Genomic DNA, 16,441 nt, shown 5'->3' with positions numbered 1-16,441 from the left:
AGAAAAAAACTGATAATTTAGAAAGAAAATTCTGCTATAAAACAGCCAAACAAAAATTAAAACAAAATCTAATTTCTTCATAAATTTAGGCCTATATGTATTCTGATACATGCTTTTGGTAAAACAAAAAATCGTAAAATTGTTTTACGCAAACGTTATAGTGTCTACAAACTATGGGATATATACTGGAATGTTTTTATCTTATACTAGTAATGGTAGCGATCAGCGAAATATAGCAGGAATGCGATATTGCGGGCGGACATTCTGATACTGACACTTTGCCTGGAACCATTAATATAGTGAGCAGTGTTAAAAAATATGCAGTTACTGTGCTAATGAACACTGGCTGGGAAGGGGCTAAAATCTAGGGTGATCAAGGGGTTAACTGTGTACCTAGGCAGTGTTTGTGTTAACTGTGTGCTGCTTTTACTAAGGGAAGTAATGGATTCTAGTCCCTGCTTTGCATGCAGGAACACAGAATCCTTTCTTTCTCCTCTGTCAGAATGGAGATCTGCCTGGTTTACAAAGGCAGATCTCCGTTCTCTCTGTATTGCCGACAATCTGTGGGTGCTGGAGGAAATTGAGTGCCAGACACCCGCAGATTGGCTTCTCCTATGAATCATCCAGCAGAAGCAGTGTGCACGCGCCTCCTGCAGGTGAAAGTTCGGAATCATGTACATATGCATGATCCGGCACACAGCTGCAACCCTGTAGCAGTAAAACTGCTATGGGGCGGACTGCAAGAGGTTAAAGTATAACTAAAGGCAAAACTTTTTTTTTTCAATTTTGGATAGAGGAGAGATGGATTAGAACACCTGTTAGTTTTATTGCTGTCTGTGCTCCTGTTAGGGAAATTCTTCCTCCCTATTTGTCCTGTTTACCATTATCATTGAAAGTGAAAGTAAAAGAAAATCCTAAATTTTCGGTTGTCCCTAGAAAAGTAAATGAGGGGAAATGTTTCAATGGGGACATTCGTTTTGGTGACCCCCCAAGGAACTTAATTTGCTGGGATTTCCTGTCACTTCCTGTTTGGCTTTGGGACAGGAAGTGAAGGTATATCTCCACAGCTCAGCGCTGCAGTGAGTATGGGTGGAGATGAGCAGAGAGCTGTGAGTGACAGTCTGCAGTTCTCTGCTCACAGAGCTGAGAGAACCGTGTGTTCGATCGCTCAGTTTTCAGTGCAGAGACTCCAGGGGACAGATGCAGCATCAGACCGATGCTGCATCCACCTAGGTGAGTATAAAGCCCCATACACACTTGTCAGATTGTCTGCCTTTTTTTTTCCCTTCAGGTTTACCAAAACCATGTAGTACAAGGGCCTGCTTGATTGAATACACATTGAAACCCCTAAGGTTTGACCTCATATTATATGGTTTTGGTAAATCTGATGGAAAAAATCAGCAGAAAATCTGATAGTGTGTATGGGGCTTAAATCTAAAAAAATAAAATAAAAAATAAACTCTTCTCTTTTAAAGTGTTACTAAACCCAGGACCCTGCATTCCCCATACATAAAACATGGAAATGCAATTATTTTAGCAAATATAAACAGGTAATACCTTTTCTCATCAGCAGTATATAGCAGTCTTGTGACTTCTATCAGTGTCTGGCCAACTACTGGTTAAAGCTTTAAAGGAGGAGTTCTAATTCTCCTCTGGCTGTCCTATGAGGCTGCATGACCCTCTATACCGATTGGCCCTGCTGATCACATTGATCACATGCACCCTCCAAAAAAAAAAAAAACTCTCTAGCAATACACACCAAATTGAGCATGTGCAGAGTGCCTCCGAGGCTATGTTCTATCAGCAAATGGATTGGGGATAGTGGAAGAAGGGAGCAGAGAAGACAGGATCAAACAGACTTTTTAGAAAATGCAGAGGATTAACCTCTTAGGTTTCACAGTGAGTATAACAATCATGCTTTACTGCATATACAGACTGATTTTACTGTCGTGGGTTTAGTAACACTTTAAGCGTTGACAAAAAAAATAAACTGGAAGCCAATTGGAGGGTACAAAATTTGGTGCAGCTCAGAAACCAATCTTAGTAAATCAACCACATAGTGTTTCTGCTACTGGTTGAGTGTTTTCTGGGTGACGAAATTGCTTCCCTGCTACAGGCCTAAGGTTTTCAACTAACAACTACCTTTTCCTTCCATGTAAGTTTCAACATGTTTCATTGCACAACAGCAGGTTTTTCTCCATTTTCACATATAAGCAGGCTAATGTTAAAAGTTTATATTTTTTACTCTCTAAGCTTATACAATTTTGCAATATCACACATTATTTAGTACAGAAAGTTAACATACCGAAAGTATCTGCATAGATCTTGGCAAAAGAGCCCAGGGTGAAGCATATGCTGTACTGTGAGCTTGCAAAGCAGACATTGCCCAAGAGAGGGGACAGAATGAGATGCTCGTCTGTGGAATAAATGCTGAAGACAGAGAAAAACAGTTATTACAGGAAGAAGGAATACACCAGTAGAACCTGTCACCAACATAATAAAATGCAGATAAAAAGCAAGTATTGTAAAGCCCAACTCTGGTAAACTATAAAATGATCCTGTGCAGTGGGCTATACCTACAATGCATTGGTTAACAGCTCATCTTGTCAAGGGGAGAGAAATGCTTTTATACTTACCTGATCCTCCGCTTCCCAATACTCTGGCAGTGGACTGTCCCTCTGCTTCTTAACATGCAATGAAGGGTTATGGACCCTGCATTGGCCTTGATGACATCAGTACCCTAGAGCGTTGAAGCATTGAGGAGAAGATGCTGCGTGGACCAGTCTAGCAGCGCAGAGGATTGGGTAGGTGAATCATCTTTTCCACTTCGCCTACACCTAAACAAGCAATGAACTCTAGAAGTGAAAGTGAAGCCCCACTGAAAGGAGCACATTTAATGTTTCCCCAAGTTGGGAATTAAATACTTACTTATTTTTTTTCTTTTCTATTAACTTGCAAACTCCTTTAATGTAACTGTCAGGGGCGAATTGAAGGGCATTACTACAGAGTGTGATTCAAGTGACAGTTCTGAGTCAGCTGAGTCACATTCAAGATGGCAGCACCCAGCAATATTCTCAGGAGGCTTTCATGGGTAAATAACACGCAAAAAATACATTGAATGCACATATAATATTCTTGTTTTTATATGAATTTATAACTTCAAAACACTCAATAAGAATTGCTTCATTAAAAAAAGAAATATATAATCTTATGGGAAGATTTTTGTGGAAACGAATGGTCCGATGACAAAGTCTCTTCAAAATGAACCTGTGCACCACCCATTCATGGCAAAGTAAACCAGTTCACTTTAAGATCATCCCCTGCAGCTTTTCATAACCACTTTCACCTCCTGACCACCTGCGGAAATTAGGTGAAGCTCTGCGTAAGCTCCAAGTCACAGCTGAAAATGCAAGCTGTACCTCCACATGACAAGGCTTGAACAGCCAATCACTAAGCCCTAGCACTGTCATGTGGGAGGAAGGGGAGCTCCCCCATATACGGATGAACACGATATGTCATTTTGCTTTCCTAGACAAATGGAGTGATAGAAAGGTGAATATAAGCTGCTAAGGGGGCCTGAAATAAAGCTAATCTAATGTTTTGCCCTAGATTGAGAAAGGAGAGGCTCCCTTTAATATCTGCAGCATTGAAAAGGTCCACTCACCTCAACAACCCATTAACTTCATCCACAATGTGCCTTAGCTTATAATATGCATCAGTAGGGGGAAGCTTTAGTTCCAGAATCAAACGATCAATCTTGTTAATGCAAACAGTGACAGCTAAGCGTTCCTGCACGGCATGTTTAATCAGACGCTCTGTGTTCAGCATGACCTGTATTAGGGACAAAAAAAAGCAATGTAAGGAAACAGGGAATATTGTAGGTATATGAATGGAATAAAGATAGAAAAACTGGAAACCTTCCTGAGCTGCTCATTTTTTTAACCTGAGGAGGATAAGCTGTACCAATTTAAACCGTTGGTAGGACACAAGATTAAAATCTATGATAATGTCAACACTTTACAGAAAGCTGTTCCATATTACATGTAGCATAGGTCTCTTGAGAATATTCTCTATGTCCACATGGGTTTAAATGTAAAACATAAGGGAACCAAGTGAAATAAAGTTTGGGTGCACAAACCAGCTGTGGCACAAGAAAGCTTACCCCTTCAGCAGCATCGATGAACAGGACAATCCCATCTGATATGCGGAACCCAGCTGTCACCTCATCAGAGAAGTTCACATGTCCTAGAAAGCACAGGAGGTAACAATACATATCTTTAATGCTGCAGGATGGGAGGATCTTCTCATAAAGACAGACAGTAATGTACTAATGTCCTCATTTTGCAAAAAAAATGCTCTTATTGCACCAAGACCTCTTTCAGTGCCATCTGCCTGGGTAGTGAAGCTGAATGCTTGACCTACAAATAAGTCAGAATAATGTGCCTGTGTACTTGTTCAGGGCTGTAACTCAGTGTACGTAATTCAGTGTCAGCATGAGAGACATTCAGGCAACAAACATTTTTAGGAGTACAGGTCAGCAATAGCTGCCTCCATGTTACTCTTGTGACAGGTTTCCTATAAAACACAGATACAAAGTATGACTATTTCATAAACAGTCTTGCAGAATATAAATGCATTATCTGCATAAAAAAAAAAAAAAATGGTACTGAAATATGGAGGCTGTCTGAGTTTTCAGTTCACTTGCTGCATGCTTGTTCTGGATCTGTGACTCAGGAAGCACTTTAATCAGGGACAACCAGGCAAATAGCATTGTTTAGAAAAGTCAGCAATAGCACATACAGCACTACACAATTCTATTAGTACAGGTACAACACTGTTCTAATCATATAGAAACAGCTTTGGCTGGCTTAAGTGTTGAGGTAACAATTTCCCCAACTGGAATGTCATGCCATAAACAAATATAATTTTTGCCTTTTATTTTCTAGGTACAGCCAAAGCTCATTTAGCTGTACTTCTCCTGTGGATTACAGGAGTGCAGTTTGTTCTGCATTCCTGTGACCTGTTTTCAGCAGACGGTAGCTGACGTCACAGAGACGGTCCGGGCTCGGGAACAATCGTGTATGGTCGGGATCCACCCAGGAACCTGAACCGGCACCCAGCTCAGCCTCTCCCCGAGAAGGATGCTCCCACCCACTCCACAGCCCAATGCTCCAGTGAGCTGGGGAGGGGGGCAGAGAGCGGTAACTGACAGCCAGTAGATCTCTGCTTACAGAGCTCTGAGAACCAAGAGATTGGCGGTGTTTGATTGCTTGGTTCTCAGTATTAGAGCTGGCGGGGGACATATGCTGCATCCAACTAGGTAAGTATGATTCCAAAATAAAAAGTAATCCCATACTTCTCTTTTAAATGGGAAAACACTCTTACTCTAGAGCCCTGCTCGCCAGAAGGGCACACTCACTTTCCTTATAATCCATTGTGACAATGTAAGGAAGCCCTGTGTAAGCTTCTAGTTGCTCTAGCCAGAGCTTAGCCTAAGGCCTCTTTCTGCCCCCATGTTACAGTACTGTACTAATTCCCCAGCAGCAGTGTTGTAGTATGAAACAAAGGGAGTGAGCCACGTGTTACTGCATACCCAGGCATACCTGGCACTTTTTGTCTGAGCGAAGTATCAAAAATGTGAATAAAAAGGTGCAGGGTAAGAGGGGGCATTAAACCAAAACTGTACTTTTGGCCTGTATGGACAAAAACACAGGTTTGCTCTAAAATGTAGCTGTACATAATGAGCGTGTGCCCTTCAGGATGGTCATACAAACCTGTCTGCAGGGAGCAGGAAAACAAAGTAAATTAACCACCACCTCTAATGATTTAACATACCAGGTGTGTCCATAATATTAAAGAGGTAAGATTTCTCTTTAGTGTCTGGAAGAACGACGGTCACTGGTGTACTCTTCATACCCACTCCTCTCTGTAAGGAAGGCGCATCATAAATTGTGTGTTCATACATAACCACAAACTGCTACATGTATATATAACATGAACAATGCAACCACTCACCTCCTGCTCTGTGAACAGAATGTCAGTATAGCAAAGCTGAGGAAGAAAAAGAGCAACATACATCAGATTAACAAAACACAAAAGGTGGTAATTCACTAAAAAGTGATACTAAAACATAGCTGCCCCATTGATAATAGCGGCTCCATATTTGCTACAATTAAACACAGTGCTTGAAATTGAAAAGAACTAACCTTTTTCCTGCAAACATAAATGGGGATTAGTATTGTATTTTTATTGTATTTATATAGTTATTTATTTACTACTAGTTTTAATGTGAGGCCTTCCAGATCCCTAGTGAAATAATGAGGCCAATTTACTAAAGAATTGAGAATGTTCACAATAAACTTAACAAAAATGAACTTATAGAAATGGGATTTGAGCTGACTATCCCAAACTAAGGAATGAACACTTTACATCTGTTAATTAAAAATAACAAATCTTTATTACAATATATTTGTTAAAACTGCATCTACAAACACTATGGATGCGATACAAATGTTAACTTCAAGCAGCAGTCAATGGGTTTTGCGGCTTTAATGCTTCCTCAGGACTACAAGTTGGCTTGAAGTTACATTACGTATATAAGGGTAAACAAAATTAATAATCATGATAAACCATTACATCATCAAAATGCTTCACAATCTCAATACACATTTATCCAATTTCCATGTTTTTAGGAGGTCCTCGGGAGGCCCAGTAGATTTAAGGGAGGGAAAGAGGCCTGTAGTGGTCTTGATTATACCCTGCAGTCTGTAGGGTCAAGCGCAGTAACTAGATTAGTGGATACAGATATTTCCCATCTATCTTACGTGGTATAGGTGCTGTTTTAGATGTAGTCTGCATTCATCTCAGTGGTTATGGTAGTTTGCTTTTCATGCTACATGACTTTAGGGATATGCCTGCTCTTCTTTGACAGAATCATGGACAGTATGGCCTACATCTTGACTGTTCTAGTTGCAGCCGCAGAGTATTAGATGTAATAGGAGTATATGAGGATTGGATTAAATGAAGCGCTTTCTCCACTGCTCATCTAGATCAGGAATGCTGTTAAGTAGACAGGGCTTAATTGTTTTATTTTTTGGTAATATTTTCCTTCTTTTCCTTCCTTGGGAAATACAATTGTATATCCCCCCCCCCCCCATGCTCAATTATTAGGTGGAAGTGATGGAACAGAGATATTCCATAGTGCTTTTCCCTGTTCTTCAGCTCCTTCCAGTCTGTTTTTCCCTATGCCTCCCCGCAGTCTGGTGCTGACATTTCCCCCGGGGTCCACACTGTGGGTGTATTTTCCTTTTTTTTTTATATATCAAGTATGCATGGTATGTACCTATTGTTAATAAAGTTATTTTTTTCTGTCCGCCCAGCTCTTCTCATACTTCTCTTAAACTGCACATAAAAAAAGTATTTGTATACGAAAATGGATGTGTATTGACCGAATTGAAATTGTGAAGCATTTTGATTATGTATATATAAAATATGCAAAGTGGTTGGAGGGAAGCTTCAGAATGGCAAAGATGTTTTTATTACAAAGTATGTGAGCAGCCTGCAGTTCCTCTTAAGTAAATGTAAACAGGGATTCTCTTTTCATTCATTTGATTGAATCATCACACAATTCACTTTGTAAACATTCTCAGATCATTTGGCTCATCAGAAAGGCATTCAGCAAACAAATGCTGCAGATATATAGCCAGGAAAACAGAGCATGTCTGATGACAACAGAAACAAATTTGTATTTTTTTTTTTTAAACTTCGTTATATGGCATATGAGGATCACTAAATTGTGGTGATATACTCCTTTTTCCAAAGTGCAGGCAATACCAATACAGTGAAGGCATATTGTCCACACACTACATGCATCCTACTTTGTAGGGAAAGTGCAGTTCATGGTCAGAGGAATAAAGGACAGGTACTCACATCCTGATCATGGCGCTTCCGGACCTCTGGATGAGTTTGCTCTATTAAACAGTCCACAAAGCACGTCTGAAAGAAGGGGTAGGTATAAGTATGTTATTGTTTTTTCTAAAAAAATATACCACGTGACACAGTCACTCATCAGTATCTACTCTGCTTAAAGCTAAATTCCAGGCAAATAGCAAAATACACATAAAATACACATAATTGAATTGTTTTACATGCCAAAAGATTTGTTTTTCTGTCTATCCAGGTCCAAGATTTGCAGAGTCCAATCACAAAGGAAAGCTCTGTCTGGCATATTAGGAGACCTAATTTTTCTCTGCATCAGACTGAAGAGGTAATCTTTGTCATTCTGCTCTCTCTAACACATTCAAATGTAACACACACAAATGCCTTGCAGTCCTGCACCTCTCTCCAGGGCTTAGCTCTGTTGTAGAAGGGACTGCAAGAGGCTGATAAGGTCAAATTCAGGTACACATACTGCTTACATTTAAATATATTGAAAGATGTATTCATCATTTCAGAGCTGCATTCCTTTTTGTTTTGTTTTTACATATGTCTGGAGTTCAGCTTTATATCTGGATTTGTTAACAAGACTAAATTTAAAAATTGCAGTAGAGTTATAAAAACTAAAAGCTAATCAACAATATTATTTTACCTATTTAACTAAAGTAAGCCAACTCCTGTTTGCCTGCTACAGTTTTCTATATTTTATAGATCTTCAATGCCATAATTGATTAAGCTAAGTACATCTGAAATTACAATTCATCCATCACCTACCTTTCCATGGTGGAGGTGACCACATAGAGTGACATTCCTGATAAGCTCAGAGTTATCCATTAGATCAGCAAGAAACCTAAAAATGGAATATAAAAGTAATGAGGAGATGCAAGCTGGATATTGTTGCACTGAGGGATGAAGTTGTGGGAATAGACACTTACTCCATGGAATATACAGTGGCTGGAAGCCCTTGCTCCATCATTGAGAACTTCTTTGTCTTCACTGGTTTAATAATGGGCTCTATTAAAAACAAAAGTTAACAGTGGATTATACAAAAAGACTGCATGAACTTCAGACGTATTTAAAAGCTCATCGCTGGGGGAAGTAAAACTTCTCCCTTGCACCCTCATTGCAAGAGTTTTATGCTTGTTTACATTTATGGGAGCAAGAAAAGCAATTCTATTTACCTGATCCTCTGCACTACAAGACTGGTCCCTGCAGCTTTTAATAACCTATGCTCTGGTGGTCAGCTTTGCCAAACTGGATGCGAGTATGCAACTGAACAGTCCCCCACCAGAGCATAGGAGAGTGACAGAGAATGCGGAGGATCGCATAGGTAAAAATGCTGGTCAAGAGAAGTCAGTGAGGATTAACTAGAAGTTACATAGTAAAAACATCTTTATAGAAAATCAAAAAACCAATTTTTTTCTTTTAAAAGGTCTCCAGCAGTTAAACATGCCAGCAGATCAGTCAGTAAAAAAATAAAATAAATTTAAAAAATGCAACAATGTTTCAATCCATGATCACTGTAACGATTTGGTATAATGATGACTGTAGCATAAGCTGCTGTGACATCTACTCTATATTATAGGATGTGGAATCTCATGAAAAAGTTCTTGAAGGTTAAAGCAGAGGTCCACCCTAAAGTGGACCTTCCGCTCATCGGAACCCTCCCCCCCTCCGGTGCCACAATCGGCACCTTTCAGGGGGGAGGGGGGTGCAGTTACCTGGATAATCCAGGTAACTGCACCCACTTCCGGGATAGCTCTCTGCGGAAAGAGGCGTAACTTACGCCCCTTTCCGCAAGTGCCCGCCCCTTCCCGCAAGTGCCCCGCTGCCTGCTGGGAAACACACAGATCCCAGAGGCAGCGGGGAGCGTCCTTATTGCGCAGCGCGATTCGCGCATGCGCAGTAGGGAACCGGGAAATGAAGCCGAAAGGCTCCATTTCCTGATTCCCATACCCAAGATGGCGGCGGCAGGACCCGACAGGCGACCTAGAGATCGGCTTCGGGTGCCGACATCGCGGGCGTGCTGGACAGGTAAGTGTCACTATTTTAAAAGTCAGCAGCTGCAGTATTTGTAGCTGCTGGCTTTTAAAAAAAAAACAAAAAAACGCGGAGTCCCGGTGGACTCCCGCTTTAAAGTACTTCAGCACATTTACATATAGAAGGTCCACAACTAATTTATAAAGTATTTAGTTACCTGTCAGGGGTTGGGTATCCTCCTCCTGCACAATAGTCTCCACCTCTGGGCCATACACTTCCTCTGCAGTGGGGTAATACTTCTTGTCCTCATGGAGAACAACTTCCATACCACCTCGATCCTCATCAGGATCTGCCATATAATCATCATCATCGTCGTCATCCGCCTGGAGAGAGACAAATGACCAATGTATTGTTACAGGACAGGAGTAATGTCAGGAAGTGAATCGTTAATGCCAAGCTGCATTCCTGCTAAAATAAACATTCACAGAAATGTTAACTTAATAGGAGAAGGAGTGTTAGATTATGCTTTGTAACTAAATTCAGCAGAATTTTTCTCAGATTAAAGTGGAACTAAACTCTCTGGGGTTATTGGTGCTTGTGGTTCACAGCAATAGCACTGAAGTTGTTCTTGCAGGCAGCTCAGCTCCCCGCATCCAGTAGTGAAATCAGCAGCTCAGCCCATCCTGCACCCCCACGAAGTGATTCTGCAGCTCAACTCCCTCAGCAACCACTGTACACTCTCCTCTCTCAGCGATTGAGCAGCATAGCTCACCCTGTACCCCCTCTTTCCAAACTTGACTTAGTAGCTGATCCACACCTGCGCCTCTCCTTTTAGCAGTGAATCAGCAGCTCAGTGCATTCTGCTCCACCTCCCAGCAGTGACTTCCCAGCACACCTTCCTCCCACTCCCAGAAGTGAATCAGCAGCACGGCCTACCATGTTCTTCCCCTCCATGTGGCCTTACAGCCTTCTAATAATGTAAATCCAGTGCAGAAGCCCTGGAAGGATGGGGCAGGGTGAGCTAAGCTACTGAGAGAACAACTTCTGCTGTAAACCTTAAAGTGTTTGTTATCCTAGCATTTCATATTCCTGATATGTGGGATGCTGTACCATGCACTTGTATGAAAAAAAAAATGTCTTGTTCTCTTTGTATTGCTTCCTTTGTGTGAAATCCCTGGTGAGCCTGTCAGTCCCCTTGCTTTCCTATTAAAAACTGACCACACTAAGCAGGAGAACACACTTCCTTCTCTAGCTATGCTGGGAACGCAACCGGCTCTCCTCCAATGATCAGACTAGTCTTGACCCCCCCCACACACACACACACACACACACACACACATATAGCCTATCACACTGGGAAGATCGGTGTACTGTTGATTCTCCTCCCCCATAAGGGAGGATCGCATATAAAAATAAATAAAAAGGGAAATAAATATTTATAATTTTTTTATATCTATACACAAATGTTTTGTCTTTCATTACAATTTTAAACTGAATGAGCTGTTTTATAAGATGATCACTTTAAGGGTGAATTGCTATTTAAGGTAAATGAGCCCCCAGGTCCATGGAAGATCATTTACTTCCCCTTACAAATATATAAATACTTGAATATACATAGCCTGATCACGCGTACAGTTTAGGAAGGACCTTTGACTTTTAAAATATCTTCTACCCATTGATCAAGTGAAAGCTAAACTTTCTCATCTCCTAACATGGCAACCACTTAACTACATGTCCAGCCTTTTCAATCCTCCTGAATTACATTATCTTAGATAGAGGAGTAGAGAAGATAACGGCTTTTCTAAAGAGAATGTAGAAGGAACACTGAAAAGGTAGGTTTGTTAGGATGTGTTGAAATAGATGTCATAAACCAGACTCTCGGCTGACTGACAGGCTGTGCACATGCATCCCATTTATGTTCAGTATATTATTATAGAAATGTGTCTCACCACATCAATATCCCTGTCATCTCTGCCCATATCGTCATCATCGTCGTCATCATCCGAGTCCAGCTCAGGACCAATGTAGTTGCCAAACTCATCATAAGGGTCGGTGTCCATGTCTGCAAATTCTGGATGTAAATAAAACAAATATTACATGATGTATAACACATGTAATAAAGTGCATGTCTAGGCAAAATTAAAGAAAAAAAATATATATATATTTAGTACATCTTTGGCATAAATGCAATTTTCACTGGGTTGTATGCCTTTAAATACCCTGCAAGTACATAAAAGTAACTGTTGATGTGTTAGAAATAAAGAATGCTCCTATATTTCCTCTTTGACACAACACAGCTCTGAATTCCTAAACAGGGGGTGCCACCCCTGCCTAGGTCTACTGGATTACAAAAACACAAACCCCCCCCATCTCTATAACTGCTTCTTGTGCACAGACAGCGAGCACAAGAAGATCATTTCACAGGATTGCTTACAAAATCCACAGGTATCTTGAACCGATTAAAAAAAAAATAAACACTTTTGCATATTTAGCACACCAAAAAGGAGCAAATAAGTGAATTGTTTTATTTTGCATACATTAGAGAATAATTCCAGGCATCAGCATGTTATACACAGCTTGAACCAATGTAGATATGAGTGTCTGATCCCGCTGGAAGCTGGAAATCACTGATGCAAAACACCACTTCTCGAGTGATCTCCGCTTGTTTCTGAGTCCCTTGCTGACTGGCTAGACTGATGCATTGTGAATACAGGAGGGTGACATCACCACCCCACTTCTCCACCTTGTACAATCACAGAACACTATGCATTCATTCAGAAAATGCTAAGTATTCTCTGAGTGGCACCTCTGCCGAGTGGCCAACCTCCTCCTGTGTTCACAAAGCAAGAGTGCAGCCAAGAAAATGGTGAACACTGGATTAGCAATGTCTACACTAAGGATGAGCTCAGGTGTGTTCGCATGGTAAACGTGCAGAGCCAGCCAGGAAGTCTGCGCAGTGAGACATTGCCCCGATGCGCGGCTGCAGAGATTGGGCAATGTCTCACTGCCTGTCATTAGCGCAGCGCCGACTTCCTGGCGGGCTTTGCACGCCTGAGCTCATCCCTAGTCTACACCAATGATTTCCAAATTCCAGGTGCAACGGCCAGCTATGGAATATACACATCCTTACATTGGTCAAAACTGGAGTAATGTAATTATGTAGAACATGCCAATGTCTGGAATTATTCTATAAATTAAAACTTCATTCAACCGTCAACCAAAACATTTTCGATTTCGTCAATACAAAATGTGAAAGGGTTAGGGACGGTTATGTTTTTAACAATGTCTGTAGGCTGTCACGCAATTATATAAATTTCCCATCATTTCCTGTCCTGCAGGTACATGACGTGAGGGGAGATCTAACCAGTGAGCCAAGGACAGCAGTAAACACCTGCCAGATGTTCTAATATCCTTACTACAGGGAGCATGATTTACTAAAAATCATGACTAAGCAGGGGGTGTGACAGACCTCTGCAGAGAGACCATTTTTTCCACACAGCGATCAAGGGGTCCTTCTCTGTGGCATGCTGGCAGGGAACAGGCTTTTCTACTCAGGCTGTGACTGATTTTCAAAGAAGGCCACCTTATTCTTTGTTGCACTTGAAATATACTTGCTGCTTTAACCTCTTTGCCTTTCCGAGGATCATACACATATATGCAGTGACATAAAAGTGGGTCTTTATGCATGGGGCTACATATATGCACCGTGTTTGTGTTGTATTTAGTATAACAGTTGATGTAGTTAAAATAGAAGTCCAGTCAAATACTGACCAAGTATAAATCTTCTCCCGCCCACCATTAAAAGCCCTGCCTGTACTAAGTACCCTGTGAAGAGGAAAGTTGTCTATATTTACCTAGTCTGAAGACACTTCGGTCCGGTCACATGATTGGATCCCAGTGTTGGCTTCAGAGTAGAGGAGGGACCGCTGACAAAGGATGCCCCATAATAAGCCTATGGGTGACGTCATTGCCCAGACTCTGCAGACGTTGTTGGCAATCTCTCCCCCATGCCTTGAAGCTGATCGCTGAGGATATCACGTGAGCGGACCGAATTCAGAATAAATAAGTAAATATAGGCATCTTTCCTCTACAGCAGTGGTCTCCAAACTGCGGCCTGAGGGCTGGACGTGGCCCCTTAAGGCACTATTCCTCCTACTGACACCAATGATGAGGCACAATTGATTTCACCGACACCAATGAGGAGGCACCATTGATTTCACCGACACCAATGAGGAGGCACCATTGATTTCACCGACACCAACGATGGGGCATCATTCCTCCCACCGATACCAACGATGGGGCATCATTCCTCCCACCGATACCAACGATGGGGCATCATTCCTCCCACCGATACCAACGAGGGGGCATCATTCCTCCCACCGATACCAACGAGGGGGCATCATTCCTCCCACCGATGCCAACCATGGGGCATCATTCCTCCCACCGATGCCAACCATGGGGCATCATTCCTCCCACCGATGCCAACCATGGGGCATCATTCCTGCCACCGATACCAACCATGGGGCATCATTCCTTCCACCGATACCAACCATGGGGCATCATTCCTTCCACCGATACCAACCATGGGGCATCATTCCTTCCACCGATACCAACCATGGGGCATCATTCCTTCCACCGATACCAACCATGGGGCATCATTCCTTCCACCGATACCAACCATGGGGCATCATTCCTTCCACCGATACCAACCATGGGGCATCATTCCTCCCACTGATACCAACCATGGGGCATCATTCCTCCCACTGATACCAACCATGGGGCATCATTCCTCCCACTGATACCAACCATGGGGCATCATTCCTCCCACTGATACCAACCATGGGGCATCATTCCTTCCACTGATACCAACGATGGGGCATCATTCCTTCCACTGATACCAACGATGGGGCATCATTCCTTCCACTGATACCAACGATGGACATCCCACCAGGATTGAGACATTGTAAACTACCATTGATGCTGGGGCATTTTCTACTATCATTGGCCACAGTCCGGCCCTCCTAAAGTATGAAACACAGGAAAATGATTTTGGAGACCCCTATTCTACAGGGTAGTTGGTATAGGGCTTAGACTGGGGGTGGGAGAAGATTTCAGCTTAGATAGTATTTGACTGGACTTCTACATTAAAGGAGAAGTAGGGCCAAAGCTTTTTTGGCCGTACTTCCCCTGGGGGTTCCATGAGTTCACTTAGTTTTGCACTCCTGACCCAGAATCAGCCGACAGCGGCTAAAGTTTACTGTCAGCTGACATCACACAGTTGGTCCAGACTCTGGAGAGATCTATAGACCCATTTCACACTGTGTTTTAGCACTAGAAATAGCATCTGTAAAGCGCCTGAAAATGGTCTCCCACTCATTACAATGGGTGCTTTCTCACCCGGGAGGTGCATTTGCGGGATGTTCGGAAAAGTCCTGCAAACAGCATCTTTGGGGCGGTTTGGGAGTGCTGTATACATCGTTCCCAAAATGCCCCTTCCCATTGCAAACGCCACAACACAGGAGTTTTTAACCCCTTCTTTGGAGTTAAAAGCTAGCATCCAAAAAATGCTGCTAAAACATGGCCCAGTGTGTAAGGGGTCTTAGGGCCTTTAACATTGGGATCCACCCAGATGCCTGGACTGGCAGCTGGCTCACTGCCCCACCAAGAACCTGAGCCAACCGCTCCCGATACCCTCCACAGCCTGGTGATCCAGTTAGTGCCAGAAGAGCGGAGTGCCGCTGTTGACAGTAACTGGCTCTTTGCAGACCGAGAATCAAGCAATCCATGGGTTTTAAAAGTGTCGGAGGACAACTACAGCATCAACCTAGGGGACTCGAACTTATTAAGTCACACACTTCTCTTTTAAAGCCCAGCTTTGTTGGAGGGCTCACTCACACCAGCTCACATGAGTGACATAGATCTGCACAGGAACAACAATTGCTCTCTATGTGTCCCGTTCACACCACAGCGCTGCCTTTAGGGGGGTTGCAGCGTGTTGCAATATGCTGCATTTTTCTGCACAAGAGTTCACCTGAAGTAAGCATTTAGGGCATTTTCATACACTGGGGGGGGGGGGGGACTTCATCAAAACAAGAACGGTTGAGCATGGCAACCAATCAGCTTCTAGCTTCAGTTTGCTCAGCAAAGCTTTGAAAACTAAAGTTGGATGCTGATTGGTTGCCGTGCACAGCTGCTCCTGATCCTCTCTGCTGCCATGCCTCCCCTCACAGTGCACTGATTGGAATTTTTTGCACACCGGATAAACACCGGTGTAACAACATAATCGGCGACCCGTCGCTGTATACACCTGTATGTATTGTTTAAAGAGACCCTGTCACCAACTTAAAAGGCAAAAAAGCAAATCTAAGGGCCCAGTCACACTGTGCACATGCTGAACTTTGCGTTTTCTGCTGCAATGAGCCACGAAGAGGAAGAGGAGGTGGTGTGTTGTACTGCTACTCGCTGCACCACAGTTCTGTGCCGTGGCAGTGAACCGGTGTGTGCGGGAAAACGATTGTTTCCTATG

The 16,441-nt window shown here is 42.5% G+C and overlaps 1 protein-coding gene across 2 annotated transcripts in view; it reads right to left on the bottom strand.

Moving 5' to 3' along the window:
- EFTUD2 (elongation factor Tu GTP binding domain containing 2) overlaps positions 1–16,441 on the bottom strand; it is a 38,606-nt gene that overhangs the window by 20,724 nt on the left and 1,441 nt on the right. The window contains exons 1-11 of one of the 2 annotated variants that reach the window (XM_077460083.1): positions 13,385–13,405; positions 11,865–11,986; positions 10,133–10,298; positions 8,871–8,949; positions 8,710–8,785; positions 7,930–7,995; positions 6,016–6,051; positions 5,836–5,926; positions 4,163–4,245; positions 3,665–3,831; positions 2,306–2,430 (exon numbers count right to left, since the gene is read on the bottom strand). In XM_077460083.1, the coding sequence (XP_077316209.1) occupies positions 2,306–2,430; positions 3,665–3,831; positions 4,163–4,245; positions 5,836–5,926; positions 6,016–6,051; positions 7,930–7,995; positions 8,710–8,785; positions 8,871–8,949; positions 10,133–10,298; positions 11,865–11,975 (1,000 nt within the window). In that variant the 5' untranslated portion in view covers positions 11,976–11,986; positions 13,385–13,405. Of the gene's footprint in view, positions 1–2,305; positions 2,431–3,664; positions 3,832–4,162; positions 4,246–5,835; positions 5,927–6,015; positions 6,052–7,929; positions 7,996–8,709; positions 8,786–8,870; positions 8,950–10,132; positions 10,299–11,864; positions 11,987–13,384; positions 13,406–16,441 lie in introns of those variants that run through there. The other variant, XM_077460082.1, reaches the window with a different exon arrangement.

This window comes from Lithobates pipiens, unplaced genomic scaffold (genome assembly GCF_037356315.1).
Source record: "Lithobates pipiens isolate NorthernLeopardFrog02 unplaced genomic scaffold, aLitPip1_a1.2 Scaffold_28, whole genome shotgun sequence".
Taxonomy (NCBI): domain Eukaryota; kingdom Metazoa; phylum Chordata; class Amphibia; order Anura; family Ranidae; genus Lithobates; species Lithobates pipiens.
The sequence above is the reverse complement of the archived record's forward strand: the minus strand, read 5'-3'. Positions and strand labels throughout refer to the sequence as shown.